The following is a 16,960-nucleotide window of genomic DNA, read 5'->3' as shown; positions in this document are numbered from 1 at the left end:
ACTCTTTCCAACATCACCTAGATGTTTCCAAAGAATTGTGCTAGAAGTTTCATCTCCAATTGTTTAGGAAAAGAAAGTTCACATCCTCCTCCTTCAAATAAAATTGAGATAATTGACTTTGATACTCAATATTAAATTGAAATGATTATTGTATTTGATACCTCTTCATCTCCTAAAACTCCATCTACATGTCTATATCTAATTGAATCAACTAACGGTTCATCTGCTTCAAATAATGTACAAAGTAGTACATTTGTTGCAAGGTACGAGATAACACACTTTGCTTCTAAGAACAATAGAGTGGAGAATGAGATTTAGAAAACACTAGCCTTCGTTTTCTTTATAATTTGGATATTTGTTATTTGTTAACCTTATTTAAATATCACTCTTACACTTTATTTGTATCTTTTGTATGATGATAAACAAGGGAGAAAGAAAAATATTCAAATACACATGTTATGTGTGTTTAAACAAAATGCAAAAATTATAAGTAATTCACATTTTCATTAGCTTCTATTATAAATAATTGAATTATAATTTAGAAACATATTCCTTTGTGCTTGAATGCATTAGGAGCCTCTAAATTTTAATATTGAAAATGTTTATCATAAAATAAATTTTGTTTAACATTATAGATATTTATCATCGTCGTAAAGGGAGAGATTGTTGAAATCAAGTTAGTCAATGTACAATAAAACATAATTAATTTTGATGATAATAAAATTATATAAAAAGTAATTTATCTTCTAAAATGTATGTCTAGTGTATAGATGAAACTCTTCATAGGAAAATTCAAACAAGTGTGTTGACCGTCTAGTAACATCATCCAAATAATTCAATTAATCCATCTACATTGTGTAAGGTACCCTAGAGAACATCATCTAATTGTTTGCATCTTGTAACACAAATAATGGACCGCCTAACATAAATAGAAGCATCTAGTCAAGAGCGTATATATTAAACTCCAAAAGAACCAACAACAGCGCATTGAAGAAGAATAGTTGTGGTATGAGGAATAATTTTGAGCGTCAACAGATCAATTTTGAGCTTCACATATTACATAGCTATTGTCCTATTCTATGGAGGAAGTATCCTACTCGTGACTTAGAATTAGCCGTCATTGTCATTTCTTTTAAGATTTAGAGACATTATCTATACGAAGCAAGGTTCATGGTGTTTAGTGATCATAAGAGTTTAAGTTATATCTTTTATCAAAAGGAGATAAAAATGAAATTGAAAAGGTGGATGCCATTTTTAAAGGATAATGACTTCGAGTTTACCATCAAAGTGTAAAATATGGGCCGGAAAATTTCTATAGTTTGCACTTGAACTCATCCAAATTTTACTCGTGTTTGATCCTCACACTCCACTCATGTTTATCACTCTATAATTTGGATCAATGAACCTAGCTCTGGATACCAATTGTTAGTGTTTCAAGTTGTTATTTGGAATACAAGAAATATTATGGAAAAGTTCTTGGGAATTGAATGAACCAAATTATCTTTTATTGCAGTGGTTATGTTATTTATACATGACTTTGTCTTACCTTCATTCTAACTAACTAACTAATCAAGTGGTTAATGAGTTAGTGATTAGATACAATTAATGTTTTACTTAAATTACAAGCTTTCTAATACTAAAAACGTTGTTGGTTTATTCTGATGAATTGATTTTTTTTAAATAATTTTGGTTTCTAACAAGTTGGACATAGTGGGTTTGGACATGATGGTTGTTGGGTATGAGGTTGTTTGGCATGAGAAGTTTGAAGGAAATAGTGTGGGAAGATAATGGATTTTTATTGTTTTGGTGATGAAGAAATTGATTATCGAAAATAGGTGTTGTTGAAAGTGAGATTGGTTGATTTAAGCTTTTATTCTTTTGGATTGAAGATGAAGATGATGTTAATTAACATAATAAAGATCATTGTTGGATTTTTATTTTTATTTTTAATAGAATATTGTTTTAAAAACTAAAACTATTATAATAGTTATGGGGTAACTTATCACCTCTAACTAAGATAAATGATCACAAATATGATTTTTACTTGTGTTTACCATTTTATTGAAAAACTGACGACTCACATTAAAAATATGCAACATAGTTAAAATTTGGTGACTCAGTTTGCCACATCATAATTTATTGTGGATAATTGTCACGAAAAACTAAAAATAAGAAAATCTTATAACATCTATACTAATTTAAATGACCTTATATTAAGGTATCATAGCTAGGAATCAGAATAAGATAGACTGTCCGTTAGGGGTCTATGGCCTGACCTATTTATAGTCTAATCCGGTCTGACCTATTTAATAAAAAGATTAGGCTCAGACTATTTTTAAAGCCTATTTATATAAATAGGTCAGACTCAGACTTATAAAAAAAAATTATTATGTCTGACAGACCAGCTTATGTATATTTTATTATTTATTAATAATATTATTTTATATTTTAAAGTCTATTAATTAGGCAATCATTCAGTAGTCGTTTCATATTCGGTAATCGTTTCATACTCGGTTCAATTAGGCAATCACTCAATAGTCATTCCATATTTGTTTGAGATGTAATAATATGTGCATATATATATTCTGAAACAAATGCACCTATTATTACATCTCAAACAAATATGGAATGACTATTGAGTGATTGCCTAATTGAACCGAGTATGAAACGATTACCGAATATGAAATCACTACCGAATATGGAACGACTACTGAATGATTGCCTAATTAATAGACTTTAAAATATAAAATAATATTATTAATAAAAAATAAAATATACATTATATATATATATATATATATATACATATATATTCTTTGAAACCAAAAATCAGTTTTTATGGTTTAAATCGTGTTTGTTTCAGATTTTTTTAAAATCATTTTGATCGAAAAATTATTTTTTATTTAATATATATAAATTTGTAAAATGCAATATTTATATATTTTAATGTTAGTAAGACTTTTAAATAGACTTTCAGACATTTTTAAAAAGACTTTTAACATCTATATTAGTGTAAATGATAGCAATTCAAATATTAATATTTGCACTTAAATTTTACAATTTTTAAATGTATTTTTAAAAATACATTGATTATGTTAAAACTAATTAACCATATATTGATAATTAATATATTTTAGTGTATTTGTTAGAGGTTGGTTATCGTCGTAACTGAAATATAATTCCTTCATAAAATACATATATTTATTTATTTTTATCATGTGTCTTTGATCTCTATTAATTACTATGCCGATTCCCTATTATAAGATACACTAACGAAGTTCATGGGTATTGAAAAAGATAGTAATAATAAATTTATTAAAAGTGAACGACACATTTATGTGAGAAAATGATTTAAGTTTTCCAATAATAAATTAAATATAGAAATATATTTTAAAATATTAGATGAATAGTTACTCTTTATTCTGTCCTATTGATCTCTCTAGCCATATCAAGTAATAATTTCATCGAAAAACATGTAATGATATCATAATTATATCTTTAAAAGTCTCTATAATGTACCAATATCTAATCGAAAAACATGTATTTTGAAAGATTATCATAAATATATCTTTAAAAGTCTCTATACACTCATATTTAATGCAAGTCTTTTGAATAACCACATGCTTTCAATATTATATACTTCTTTCAATCTTATATATTAATAACAAAAACTACTTTCACATTCAAACCGAAAAAAATAGATAATCTCATTAATTTTCTCAAAATAATATAATACAAAATATTTATATTTTTTATTTTTTTTCATTATAATATTTTGATTTTTTAACTTTGAATGAATTAAATATGGATTTTTAAAATCTATAAAACTCAAGAGAAAAGTAATGAAAACATAGACCTAGATATCAAATTTTGAGCTGATTTTTTGGAAAAGAATATTTTATAATGTTGTAAACATGTCTATAAAAATCATTCAAAATTATATGTGACTTAATAATTGAGATTAAAATTACATAAATGAAAATTTTACAAAGACTAAAAATTGTATTTTTTTTATATATGGAGACTAAAATTGATGAATGATTGATATTTTCTAAAGACTATAAACATATTTAATACTAAAAAATGTATTTGATTAACACATGACATTTTTAATCTTGAATAATATTAAAGTTCTATATAAGATGATTTTTGATTTGATGATATTTTTTAAAATATTTATACTCACAATAATTAAAAAACTAAAAAATAAATTGAACATTTAAGTCAAATTTTCCTTCTTGTATATTATATAAAACTTTCTTGTAAAATAATTTTGCATATGTATTGTATTTTGTATACAATTTATCTATTGAGGTGTCGGCTTAGTAAATTAGTGTCACATTATATTTTGTAAATATTGTCTATAATCTATATATTAATTATTTTGATAAATTAAAAATTAAGGAAAATGAAAAATAAAAAACAAAAAATTAGAGAGACATAAATTAATCCTAATAAAAAAAACAAAATAGAAAAAAAATGCCACAAAATTAACTGGTATTCTAACCCTTGAGCAAGTACTAATTGAGTTTCTTTATACATATTATTTTTTCTTTCACTTACAATAGAAAGAACGATTTTACAAATATCTAATAACAATTATGTTCTCTTCTTCATCAATATATCTTTTGTGAGAGGAATTTTCAAAATATATTTGGAATTCTCTAATAGCTATATTAATGTAGCAAAATTAAATAACTTAATGTACCACTTGGTCAAGTGGTTGTAATGTTTGGATTTAATTCAAACCGATGTCTCTTTTAAGATACCAAAGGTTACAATCTTTCTCAAGAGTTGTTTTCTTTCATCAATTGGTATGAGCTCAAGAGTTGTTTTCTTTCACCAATTGGTATGAACATCTCTATAAATAGAGATACTTTAGAGGCAGAAAGAAAAAAAGTTCCATGTTACATCAGTCAAACTTCTGTCAAAAATATTTCTAAGTCATTTTTTCTTTTCTCTAGTGCACAAGTTTAAATGAAGGAATTTTATTCTGTAAACTATCATTGATCAATATGCTTGATGTGAATGTGCAATTCACTTCAAGGATTCCAAAATATCTTGAAGGAGATTCACAGGTTAACTCGTTTGTATCTAATATATATATATATATATATATATATATATATATATATATATTGGTGGGACGAATCCAACCTAAAGCTTAGTGTGATACACACGCTTTGGAATTTATTTGTGCAATCTTCATCATCATCAAAGTTTGCAACATACCTCCAACAAAACATCCAACCATTTTTAGGTTCGATTTTCGATTATCAAATTTATTTATGACTACAACTTTTAAAGGAGATGGACTTTCTTGACCATGGTGAAAGGTACACATTTAATTTATATGAATATACATGATATGTTTGAAGTTATAAATTCATATGTGGTGCTCCAAAGTAATTATATTTGTTTATGTTAAATTTAACATATGGTTAGATTTGGTATGCATGATTTAGAATATATTCAAGTATGTGAATTTAATATGGTTTATGCAAGAATTTTGCTTGTTTGAATTTTAAAGATTAATTAAAGTCTTAGAAATAATCATATGAAAATTCATGGTTGAATACCGGAAGTTATTTAGTATTAATACATTTATATATTACATTCATGTTTGAAATGCATATACGATAAATTTTCCTTTTCAGATGCATATATAATAATATGGAGATATGATGTAGAAAATTAATAATATGGAATTATAGATAATATGTTTTGATGAAATTTTTGTTTATCTATGGTTGATGTTTTTAGACTAAGAACAATAATTTATGATTGACCGGTGGAAGAAAGTTTATTTATAATTTTGGTCTCTTTAATTTTAACAACTATGAAGATGTATGGTTTAAGATGTATATTTAATACATTAATTTATTTAAAATAGTGTAAATAAATTGTCATAAATTTCAAGTTTACGTCTCAATGATAGTGAACTTCATGTGAGAAATTATTAAATTTAAAATTGATTAACTCATATTATATGTGCATGATAGTATAAAAGTATCTCTCAATTTCTTGCTTATTTTGATATTAAAAATGATTTGTATATATATTTTAAAATTATTGTAAGTTGACAAATGTTTATGGAAGAAACTGATAGAAAATCTTAATAATTTTATTCATTGTTTATTTTCTATTGTGATATTTATTTGGATTTACCATAGAACATATTTAAATATGAAACTTGAATTAATAAATAGAATTCATGATGCATGTATTAGTTATAATATAACTATGAAGAAATTGTTTATTTAATAGAAATGAAATGAATTCTTATTTGTTAAGGAGTAGATGACTTACATGTTTGGATTCCGATTATGATATTTAATTATGAAAAACTTTTATGATCATGCTTTGTTAGCTTGTGGCAATATATATCTAATGCATTCAATGTATTATATCTTGGACTAGGTTATATTGAAAAGAGAATTAGAATTTTAAATTGAGATGCTTATTTAATATAGTAAAAGGCATAATGACATAAAAGTTTGTGTATATGATAATTGAGATGCTTATTAATTGTATGAGATACAATGTGAAGAGATTAAATAGAAAAAAATGTCAAGGTTTGGTGATAGTTGGTCAACACTATCAAGAATATAAAATGTCATCAAATGCTTGATGTAAGTCATGACTTGCACCAGACCTGATATAACATATGTTGTTGGAAGGTTAAGTCGGTATACAAGCAATCCAAGTAAAGAACATTGACATGTTATTAATAAAGTATTAAAATATTTGAAATGAACAATTAACTATAATTTAATCTATAATGGATATCCTTCAGTTTTGGAAGGATATACATATATCAGTTGGATAAATCATGTTGAGGATCATGCTTCAACAAGTGGAAGGATCTTCAACTTTGGTGGAGGTGCAGTTTCTTGGGGATCAAAGAAACAAACTTGCATTGCCGACTCCACCATGACTGCAGAGTTCATTGCCCTAACAACAGGTAGTAAAGAGGTTGAATGACTAAGAAAATTGTTGTATGAGATATCAATTTGGCCAAAGTAAATGGCATCAGTATCCATACATTGTGATAGTCAATACACACAATCAAAACTATATAGCCAAGTATATAATAGAAAATCAATACATATTGGTTGAAGACATAGCTATGTAAAGGATTTGATGGAGTGATATCCATAGTGTTTGTAAAAATTGAAAAGTATCATTAAGGATGCGATACAAGCTCATATCTAGATAATCACCAATGATGGAAATGTCAACTCACACTTGAGTAGCATCAAGTTTTGAGTTCAATGATGAAAGTACACTATTAGAGTTATTGAAGTACTTGACAATAGATACATCCCAAAGGGTAAAAGTACTTGGACCATAAAATAAAAGTGGTAGAATGAGGTCTCCTCTTAATGGACATATAGCATATATTTGCTGAAATGTATAATTGTGGGGGTATTTATGATATAGTCCACCTATATGAGAATGAAGCGAACCGCTTCATAGAGTTCAAGAGCTTGACTGTTAAATTCTCAAGAAAAGGATATGAGACACATAGCCTTATCAAATGTGTCATTGTTATAATTCGATCAATGGTACCGAGATTTCATGTGTGAGTTACGCACACTTGTTCTAATGAATGGTTGGTTCAAAGCTTGTCTACCAATCTATTCAAAGATGAGTGAAAACATAATTTACTAAGTAATGATTCAAATTGTAAGATACATTTATCTGAAACCATGAGATTTCCGGAATAACGGACTTAGATATATTTTGAAAATGGTGGGGGATTGTGAGAGGAATTTCTAAAATATATTTGGAATTCTCTAATAACTATATTAATGTAGCAAAATTAAATAACTTACTGTACCACTTGGTTAGGTGGTTGCAATGTTTGGATTTAATTCAAACCAACGCCTCTTTTAAATTATCAAAGGTTACAATCTTTCTCAAGAGTTGTTTTCTTTCCCCAATTGGTATGAGTTCAAGAGTTGTTTTCTTTCACCAATTGGTATGATCATCTCTATAAATAGAGATACTTTAGAGGCAAAAAGAAAAAAAAGTCCCATGTTACATGAGTCAATCTTCAGTCAAAAATATTTCTGAGTCATTTTTTATTTTCTCTAGTGCACAGTAAATGAAAAAACTTTATTCTGTAAACTATCATTGATCAATATGCTTGATGTGAATGTGCAATTCACTTCAACAATTCCAAAATATCCTAAAGGGGATTTGCCAGTTAACTCGTTTGCATCCAATATATATAGATTAGTGGGGATGAATCAAACCTAAAGCTTAGTGTGGTACACATGCTTTGGAATTTATTTGTGCAACCTTCATCATCAAGTTCATCCTCTTCTTGTTCAAGATTTGCAGCATACCCCCAACAAAATATCCAACACCTTCTACCATTTGTCCGTCTAACATCTTTATCTTTTAAAAAATGGCTCAATATTTTCAAGTAATGAACAACTTGGAGATTTAAATTTGATTGCATTACTCCAAAACCTATAATACATATATCTAAATATTGATCAACCACTCTTATATATTGATCAATTTATAATTCAACACTAGTCTCCGATGAAAAATAAGTTATCTTTAGTATGTAAAAGATATTGATTATTGATTTTTTTGGTCAATAGATATTTATTATTTATATATGTTTGATATTTGAAATGATATGTGATTTGTAAAACCTAAAACTTATTTAAATAGGAGAAAAGCAAATTAACTGGGTTTTCTACGACAAGATGACAACTATAAGAACAAGCATAGTTATGGGGACAACCACGACCAGCGGTACAGGAATGTAGACTGGAGGTGAGGACAAGATTTCAAATGAACAAAAAAACATCGGCATTTAATTTTAAGAATGTTCCAAAAGATATTATACATTTATTGTTGTGTAATGATTTTAAAGCATGCGACATGTTGGTGGATTATTCATTTCTCAAAAGAAGAAGCGAAAAGATGAAGCGAAGATGGTGTTTGCATTACGTAACATGTGGTTGGATACATATATAGCACGGGTCATGTTGACATGTTTTAAAAGGGAAGATCTGACAAAAAAGGTGAAGGCAACTACTTTACTGAAGCAATCGAAGCAGTGCATCAAGACAATACGACAAAATCCACGCGTTGACACTTTGTCATATTTGGTCAAAAATCTACAGCATCCTCTTGACAATAAACATGTTTCGAGGCAATAAGGGAGGAGGGAGAAAAAGGAGTTGAATGGACTAGTTTTTCTTACTCAAGTTGATGATGTTAAATGGACATAAAGCGACTACGTGGGCATTGTATTTGAGTATGAGACGTACCGAGGTTACAAAAAAATATGTTGGATGCATGAATTATGTCAATGAAGGTGAGTTCGAATGGAGGGTGAAAAGTCTTTATCTCAATAGTAGATGGTGAAGATTTGCATATACTCTTTGAAGAGATAAAATATTATTATTATTATTATTTTTTTAACATATAGAAAAATGGTCAAAAAATGTTGCAACAGGGGAGAGGCGTATATGGTTGCGTTTTGTGGCATGTTGATTCATGCATGGAATGAGAAATTATTTCGACAAATTTTGTCCATTTTAGCACGATTTATGAAGTTAGATGATTATTGTGCTCACAAATAACGTTTTGATTTTGCAAGTTTTTGTCTTAACTTCATCGATGGGTGTGATCAATCGAGTTTTTAGTATCAAGATTTACATGAAGATCTTTCATAAGACCTAGAAACCTCAATCTAAGGTGCATCTACTATTTCGGCACAAACAAATCATTTAGAAATGTTAGAGATTGTTAGCTTACCAAGCCCAAATTCACTTTGCTTTTTAACAACTTCAGAGCCACCATCAGTACCTAGACTCTTAAACTCAAAACCATTTTTATACTCCACAAGAGGAGAGAGAAACAACAAAATATAAGAATTCACTTGAGTGTTTAACTTGAGAAGCTCACAAAGCTTAGACTCTCCTTGGACCTTATCTAATTATCACATATGAGCAAAAATAGCATTAGAATCCCACTCCATAGATGAATTATTATTCTGTATTGACCTAGCCTCATGCCCCTTCTCAATCTCTGACCCAATCTCTGAACCCATTGTCTGTTGGACTGGCTTCATGGTCACACATAAAGGTTGACCAACATTACTTGAGCTATTGCATGCCAATTTCTTAACACTTATGAGCTTTGGCCTAGTTTGCTTGTTCTTCCTACCTTTGTTACGAACTTTGCTAAAGTGGGCTTACTTTGCTTATCTTAAGGTCCAACATACAATACATTAGCCTGGTCTTAGAGGGGATTATCATTAACCCCCCATTTCTCCAATTATTTTTACTACTTGCTCGAAACGTAACCAGCCTTACACCATGTCCCTTTTAAACAACAACTTTAGTCTACTTCTTACTGGTCACTTATTGTAACGCATTAACATTTATAGCTTTGACATGAATGTGGATTTTAATATTTCTTGTATCCTTCCTTTTGAATAACATCCAATTACCAAAAGTTGAGGTATCATCGCCCCTTTAATTCCAACATTTTGCCCTTGGATAACTTTCTCTCAAGTTTTCTCCATCTTTAAAATTTCCGCTACTAGACCTAAAATGAAGTCTATGTTCTTCACCGCCCACCATACTCGGCTCTTTATCCCTAGTTATCACAACTGGCTTCACTGCTACCTCACTACTCCCATGATTTTCCATTGTTTTATCCTCCACCTTTCTCTTACCACAAGACATCGATCGAACTGTAGCTTAAGGTTCGTGCGATATCAAAAAAATTACAAAATGTATCCTTATTTTTCACAACCAAAACATACAACATGCAATCCAACACCAAGTGAAAGGCTTTTAGTGACTTTTGGAATCAACTTCTTCTCTAGATCAATTTCAACACAGATAGAACAAAAAGATCTATTGAATGAATAGGCGTAAGATTATCAACCTTGATCATAGTCTCTATCGATTACCTATCCTTCCTAAGAAGCTTCTATTATAAAGTTCTATCAGAAGATTTAGTACGTGCCTCCAAATTGCATCCTTCCTCACCTTGTTAAGTGGCGATCTGAACAACGGTCTCCATCTTTGAACGATCATGTAATGATTCGTTGTTAACCATGGTCCCTCAAACAAAGCAACCTTGTAATCATCTTCTAAGTTAAAGTGAACCATATAATAGCCATTTGGAAGATCCACCATCTAACATCTCTAACTTTAAACCAAAATTTCTTTAAACGATTCTCAAGGAATTTCAAGTGAACCTTCATTCCAAGAAGATGAGCAATAAGAGTATTCTTTCGAGGATTACACCAAGCCTTTAACTCATCCATTGTTATCATAATATCCTGGACTCCTTCCTTACTTAGCTCCTTCTTCAATAGATATCTTAGTAGAATCATCGATCATGGCGTTAGAGAGGAGGTCGACAAAGTTTTCTTTGATTTCCTTGTTTTGCACTCTTTCAACTTCAAGAAGTTTATCCTTATATGTACTAATGCTTTTCTCTAAAGAATAATCGTCCTCCCACAATCAAGTTTTTACTTTTATGTACTGTGGCCAACGCCGTCACTGTTGTTTTCACAATCCCTACTGATTTCCATTGAGTCTCCCCTGAAGCTGCCTACCTGAAACACAGACGCGGAGAAAAAGAAATACTTACCTCTGAAATATGTATTATAGTAGAAAGAGAAGCGATGGGAACACAATTTCCAACAAAACCCGTAAGACATGGGTCATTGGATCGAGACTACTGCAACGACGACGAGAACATAAAAAGGCAGCGCCGATTGGGAAGAGATCCCTTGTGCAAATGTCTTCCACTCTCGTTCATTGATATGTGTTCGCCTGGGCCAAAGATAGGGTAACATGTTGCGACCTCACCAGTGACGTCGAGCTAGGAGCCAAGCGGCACAGTGCGGAAGCACCAGATCTGTAACGCCTCAAATTTTTGATCCAAATCATTACTTAAATATACTTATAGCTTAAAAAAATTACAACAATTTTTCTTTTTATTTATTTATTATTTAAGTAAGAATACATAAATTACTATTCATTTGAATAATCAGTAAACTTTAAACCCCAAAATAATATACATAGTAATTTATATCATATTTTTACTAAAATTTGCAGCGGATAAATAAAACTCCTTCAAAAGATAAGAAACTTTTATGAGTTATTAGGACATCATGTTGCTCAAAATGCCAATTGAATACTTTAAATTTTTTTCTCCTATAGAACAATGAAATCTCAATAAACTTGATTTAACTATAATTTCTTAATTTAATTCCAAACACTTAGTAATACTTGTATAGTGTTCATTAATTAAATACGTAAAATACAAAATATAACTCTCATTCCCAATAAAATCTAATAGAGCGGAGCTTCTCCCAAATTTGAACTTCAAGACTCGTTAACCTGTAATAACTACGATTTCGCAAACGCATGGTCAAGCCAGTCAAACACAAACAACGAAAGAGGTGAGGTTTAAAATCATGTTAATAGTATAATATAAGTAAAAAGAACACGCAGATAATCAACACATAGCCATATCAAACACATCACAATATGACAAAGCATTTCAAGAAAAAATCATATTATAAAGTCAAAATCACTCAAGGAGAATCAATATATCATTATAACATCAAATCATCTAAGAGAAACTATTATCACATTAAATACACATTAACCACAACCAAACAATCACAAGACGGTTCAATGTTACGCATGCTCCTAATAACTATATGATCCGGATATAATACCTGTCACTAAGGCAACTTCCACACAGAAAATCACTCATACCAATGGGAAAATAAACATGCCACAAAGGCAACTTCCACGAAGATGCATATGTCATAACATGATGGTGCATTATCAAAATAAAATATTCCAACACAGCCCACTAAGATGCATATGTCATGACATGATGATATATCATCAAAATATAACATTCTCACACAATCCACTAAGATTAAGTCAAATGATCCAAAATAACTTATACGAAATCACCACCTTTTTCAAATGTCACTAAATCATACATGACAAGTTCTTATCAAGAAAATAAAATATTCTTAAACAACCATCATAAAAATGAAAGCTTCCACCTCACATATCATGAAGATCATACATTCATAAACAACTATCACAAAGATCAAAGCTTGCACTACACATATCAAGAAATCATATACTCATAAAAGTATCATAAAAACTAAAACTTTAACTTGTTACATCATAAAAATTTAAACTTTCATCACATACACATAGCAATTAAAATCTTCATATATGCCACACATAAATTCAAATTTTACCATATATCATAATTAAGACTTTCAACACATTAAAAATAAAAACTTAAATAAGGCAACAACCTAACAAAAGTTTCTATTCCATATTTTAATCCTACAAACCATAATTAGTCGTATTAAATGAATTATTACTAAATAAGGCTAACGCCGTGAGTAGCGAGCCCGAATGAATTGTTGGTAGATACAGTTTTCTCGTTCATCTCACAATATATTATACTCTTGAATTCAAACGCTCTCTCACCCCTTACATTTTTTTGAAGCTTTCAAACATGAATACGAGTCCGCATGAAAAAACATTTGTTTGTTGACTCATTTTCCTTCAATCGATCTAACTCGATAGTTTATGGGTAAACGTCAAAAATAAATTGTGAAAACACACTTTAAAAAGGTAAATTTTCGAAACTGAATAATGTTAACTTACCTAAAGCGGAAAGTAATCATGTTATAATATAGTCATCATTCACATGGTCGTTTTGGCGTTGGTTTCACTCAAATCAGACTTACGGTGAAGAAGAACGCTTCAAAATAACGAATTCCATAAACGGATAAGTCGGATATTTTATAGAGAAATTGGGATGGTTAAAAATCTTAAAAAATGTGTTTAATTGACTAGCTAAATGAATAAAACAACATACTAAAATTTGGATGAAAGTAGAGAAAGTTTTCTGGAACAGTTATCGATCAGCGGTGTCGAACGATAATCATAATATTTGTTTTATATATATATATATATATTTGAAAAATTAGGTTTTCCTTGTATAAGGGCCTTACACATAAACACATTTTAGTCATTTCTTTTATTTTTTTTTTAAATAAAATTAATAATTACCAAAACTAATTTTTTTTTAACACAACTTCATTACTAAAGTATTATTAATTTTTCAAAAGAAATATTTATAAAAAGTAATTAATATTTTAAAATACATTAATAACAAAAACTCTCATATTCACAATATTAAATACGAATATTACTATAATATTTAACAAAATAACCACATAAAAATATTACCATCTTTATAGAATAGTCAAAACGATAAAATAAATAAATATAACATAAATAATTTATATTTATTACTAAATCCTGAAAATACGTATATAACCATCATATCATAGAAAATATATAAAAATAAAAAAATTAATCACAATATTACTACTATCTTAAAACAATTATTTATAAAACAAATAATTAAAATAGGAGATAGTCTTTGTTGAAACAAAATCTCTCCCAAATGATTTTAATGATAACAAAATTACTTAAAGGATTATGATTATGTTTAATGACTAATTTGTGTTTTTGAGTGAATTCATATAAGAAAACAGGTTATTAATCATTAAGACAAAAAGGAGAAAAATATGATTCAAATATGGAGGATTGAAATTCAAGAGGATGGCCTCGTAAGAGGATGAAGCTTCAAATCTGCATAATACTCATCCTCACCAAAACAAATGTTTTTTTATTCATTAAAGGATAAATAATTTTAAAGAACGAATAAATAAAGCATTTGAAATAAAGAAGTCAAAAGACAAAATAATAAGGACGAGGATGGCCAGTACTATGTAAGAGGATGGCAGTACTAGGTTGGAGGACGGTTCTATAAAGTCCACATCATTCCCAAATGTTGAAAACAACCATCATATCATGTGCAAAGGCTAAAAGCAGACTTATATATCATTCTTGTATGATTGAAAACAATATAGAGTCAATCTACAAACAAGCCAAAAATAGAAGCCTTCACATGTCTTGAAGAAAGGAAGTCTGGCCCACATGCTAGAGGATGACAGTACTATGTAAGAGGATGGTTCTCTATTGTCAACATCACTCTCAAAAGTTGAAAACAACCTAGCCCTTCAACTTTCAGAAAGGTTGTAGCCCACAAAGTCAAAGATATAGTCTTACATGTCTTGAAGAACGAGAAAAGAAAGGACAACTCAAGATCAAGTTCCAAGGAGTTTGATCATCCTGCTCGAGGATGGACTGCATCTGTCCAAGGACAGCTACATGGTAGTTATGTAATTATGATCAAATACCTTGGACTTTTTGATCAAGTCCCCAACAATCATAAGATGTTTGTCACATGAAAAGAGCACCATAAGATCTCTATAAAAGGAAGAGAGCTCTTCATTATCAAATACACAACAACATTGCATTAAAAGATCAAGTATCATAAAACTATCAAGAGCAATATCCATCGTCTCCTCATACTTTCTATAATCCTACATTAGATCTTTGAAATATCCTTTTAGAAAGTGTTTAAGAAAAGAGAAACAATCAAATTCATATCACTCTGTAATTTCCACGTGAGTTACACTTGGAAATATTTGAAACTTGATTGTAAGCTTGGTGAGGCTAAAGAATACACAAAGTGTAATCATCCTTTGTGAGAGGTTGATCAATTTGAACATTAGTGAAATCTCACAAGTGTGTGAGGACTGGACGTAGCCTTCATTGGGTGAACTAGTACAAAAGTTGTGTGTTTCATTCTTTATATTTTCTATTTCTTTTGCTCAGCTCTAATTTAAAGGTTTAAATAACCATCCTCGAGTTTGCATCCTCTCTAAGAGGATAGTTTTTAAAACACGAGAAAATTAGTTTTAAACAGCAAAATCTCTATTCAACCCCCCTTCTAGTAATATTTAGCTGCATCAATTATCATCAGAGCAAGGTTCTCTAGAAAATTACATCTAACAGCGTAAGAGAAAAAGATCCAAAAGAAAAAATGTCAAAAGCTAAGTATATTCCTGAAGGAGGATCATCCATCCGACCTCCCTATTTTGATGGCACAAATTACTGCCATTGGAAAGGTAAGATGAGACTATTTCTCATATCATAAGATAACAACATGTGGTATGTGGTTGAAAACAGGGATCACATCATCAGAACCAACAACATAAACGCAACCTTAGATGAGAAACCTCAAGCACAGTGGACGGCAAATGAAAACACTAAGGTACTCCTAAACTCTAAAGCTCATTTATTTATAACGTGTGCTTTGAGCAGGGAAGAATATGACAGAGTTGAAGAATGCAAAAACGCTAAGGAACTCAGGGACACCCTAAGGATCCATCATGAAGGATCAAGTCACGTAAAAGAAGCGAGGATGACATAGGAGTAAGAGATTTTGAACTATTCGAAATGAAGGAGGAGGAAACCATTGATGAAATATTCTCAAGGTTAATAATCATATTAAACAACTTGAGATCTCTTGGAAAGGTATACTTCGTTCAAGAAAGGATACGAAAAGTCCTAAGGAGTTTACCAAAAGAATTGAGCCCAATGGTGAATGCCATTACACAGAAAGAGACTTGGCCACCATGAAATTGGAAGATTTTGTTGGAAATCTAAGAGCTCATGAACCATTATTGTTTGCGAACAAACCAAGCAAAAAAGGAAAAATGATTGCTCTAAAAACAAGTCAAATAGAAAGTTCATCCTCTATGAAGACTGAAGATGTCATGATAAAGGAAAACTCAGAGTATCCTCTATCTGAAGAAGAGGATGAACTCACTCTATTTTCTAGAAGAATTCAGAGGATGATTAATCAAAGAGGACAAGATAGAAGATCTCCTCAAAAAGAAAATACTAACAAAAGTCAGATAACTTGTTTTTGATGCAACAAGATTGGACATTATAAATCAAAGTGTCCTCTCAACAAAAGGAACTCAAGAAGATTTCCCTAC

General features: G+C 29.7%; 1 protein-coding gene across 1 annotated transcript; it reads left to right on the top strand.

Annotated features, from left to right (window-relative positions):
* The first annotated feature begins 6,639 nt into the window (after nt 1-6,639).
* LOC140918745 (secreted RxLR effector protein 161-like) lies at nt 6,640-6,984 on the top strand. The gene is made up of 2 exons (XM_073363541.1): nt 6,640-6,706; nt 6,797-6,984. The coding sequence occupies exons 1-2, from the start codon at nt 6,640-6,642 to the stop codon at nt 6,982-6,984; spliced, it is 255 nt and encodes an 84-aa protein (XP_073219642.1).
* The last annotated feature ends 9,976 nt before the right edge of the window (nt 6,985-16,960 follow it).

The sequence above is a fragment of the Cicer arietinum genome, chromosome 7 (genome assembly GCF_000331145.2).
Source record: "Cicer arietinum cultivar CDC Frontier isolate Library 1 chromosome 7, Cicar.CDCFrontier_v2.0, whole genome shotgun sequence".
Lineage (NCBI taxonomy): Eukaryota > Viridiplantae > Streptophyta > Magnoliopsida > Fabales > Fabaceae > Cicer > Cicer arietinum.
The sequence above is the reverse complement of the archived record's forward strand: the minus strand, read 5'-3'. Positions and strand labels throughout refer to the sequence as shown.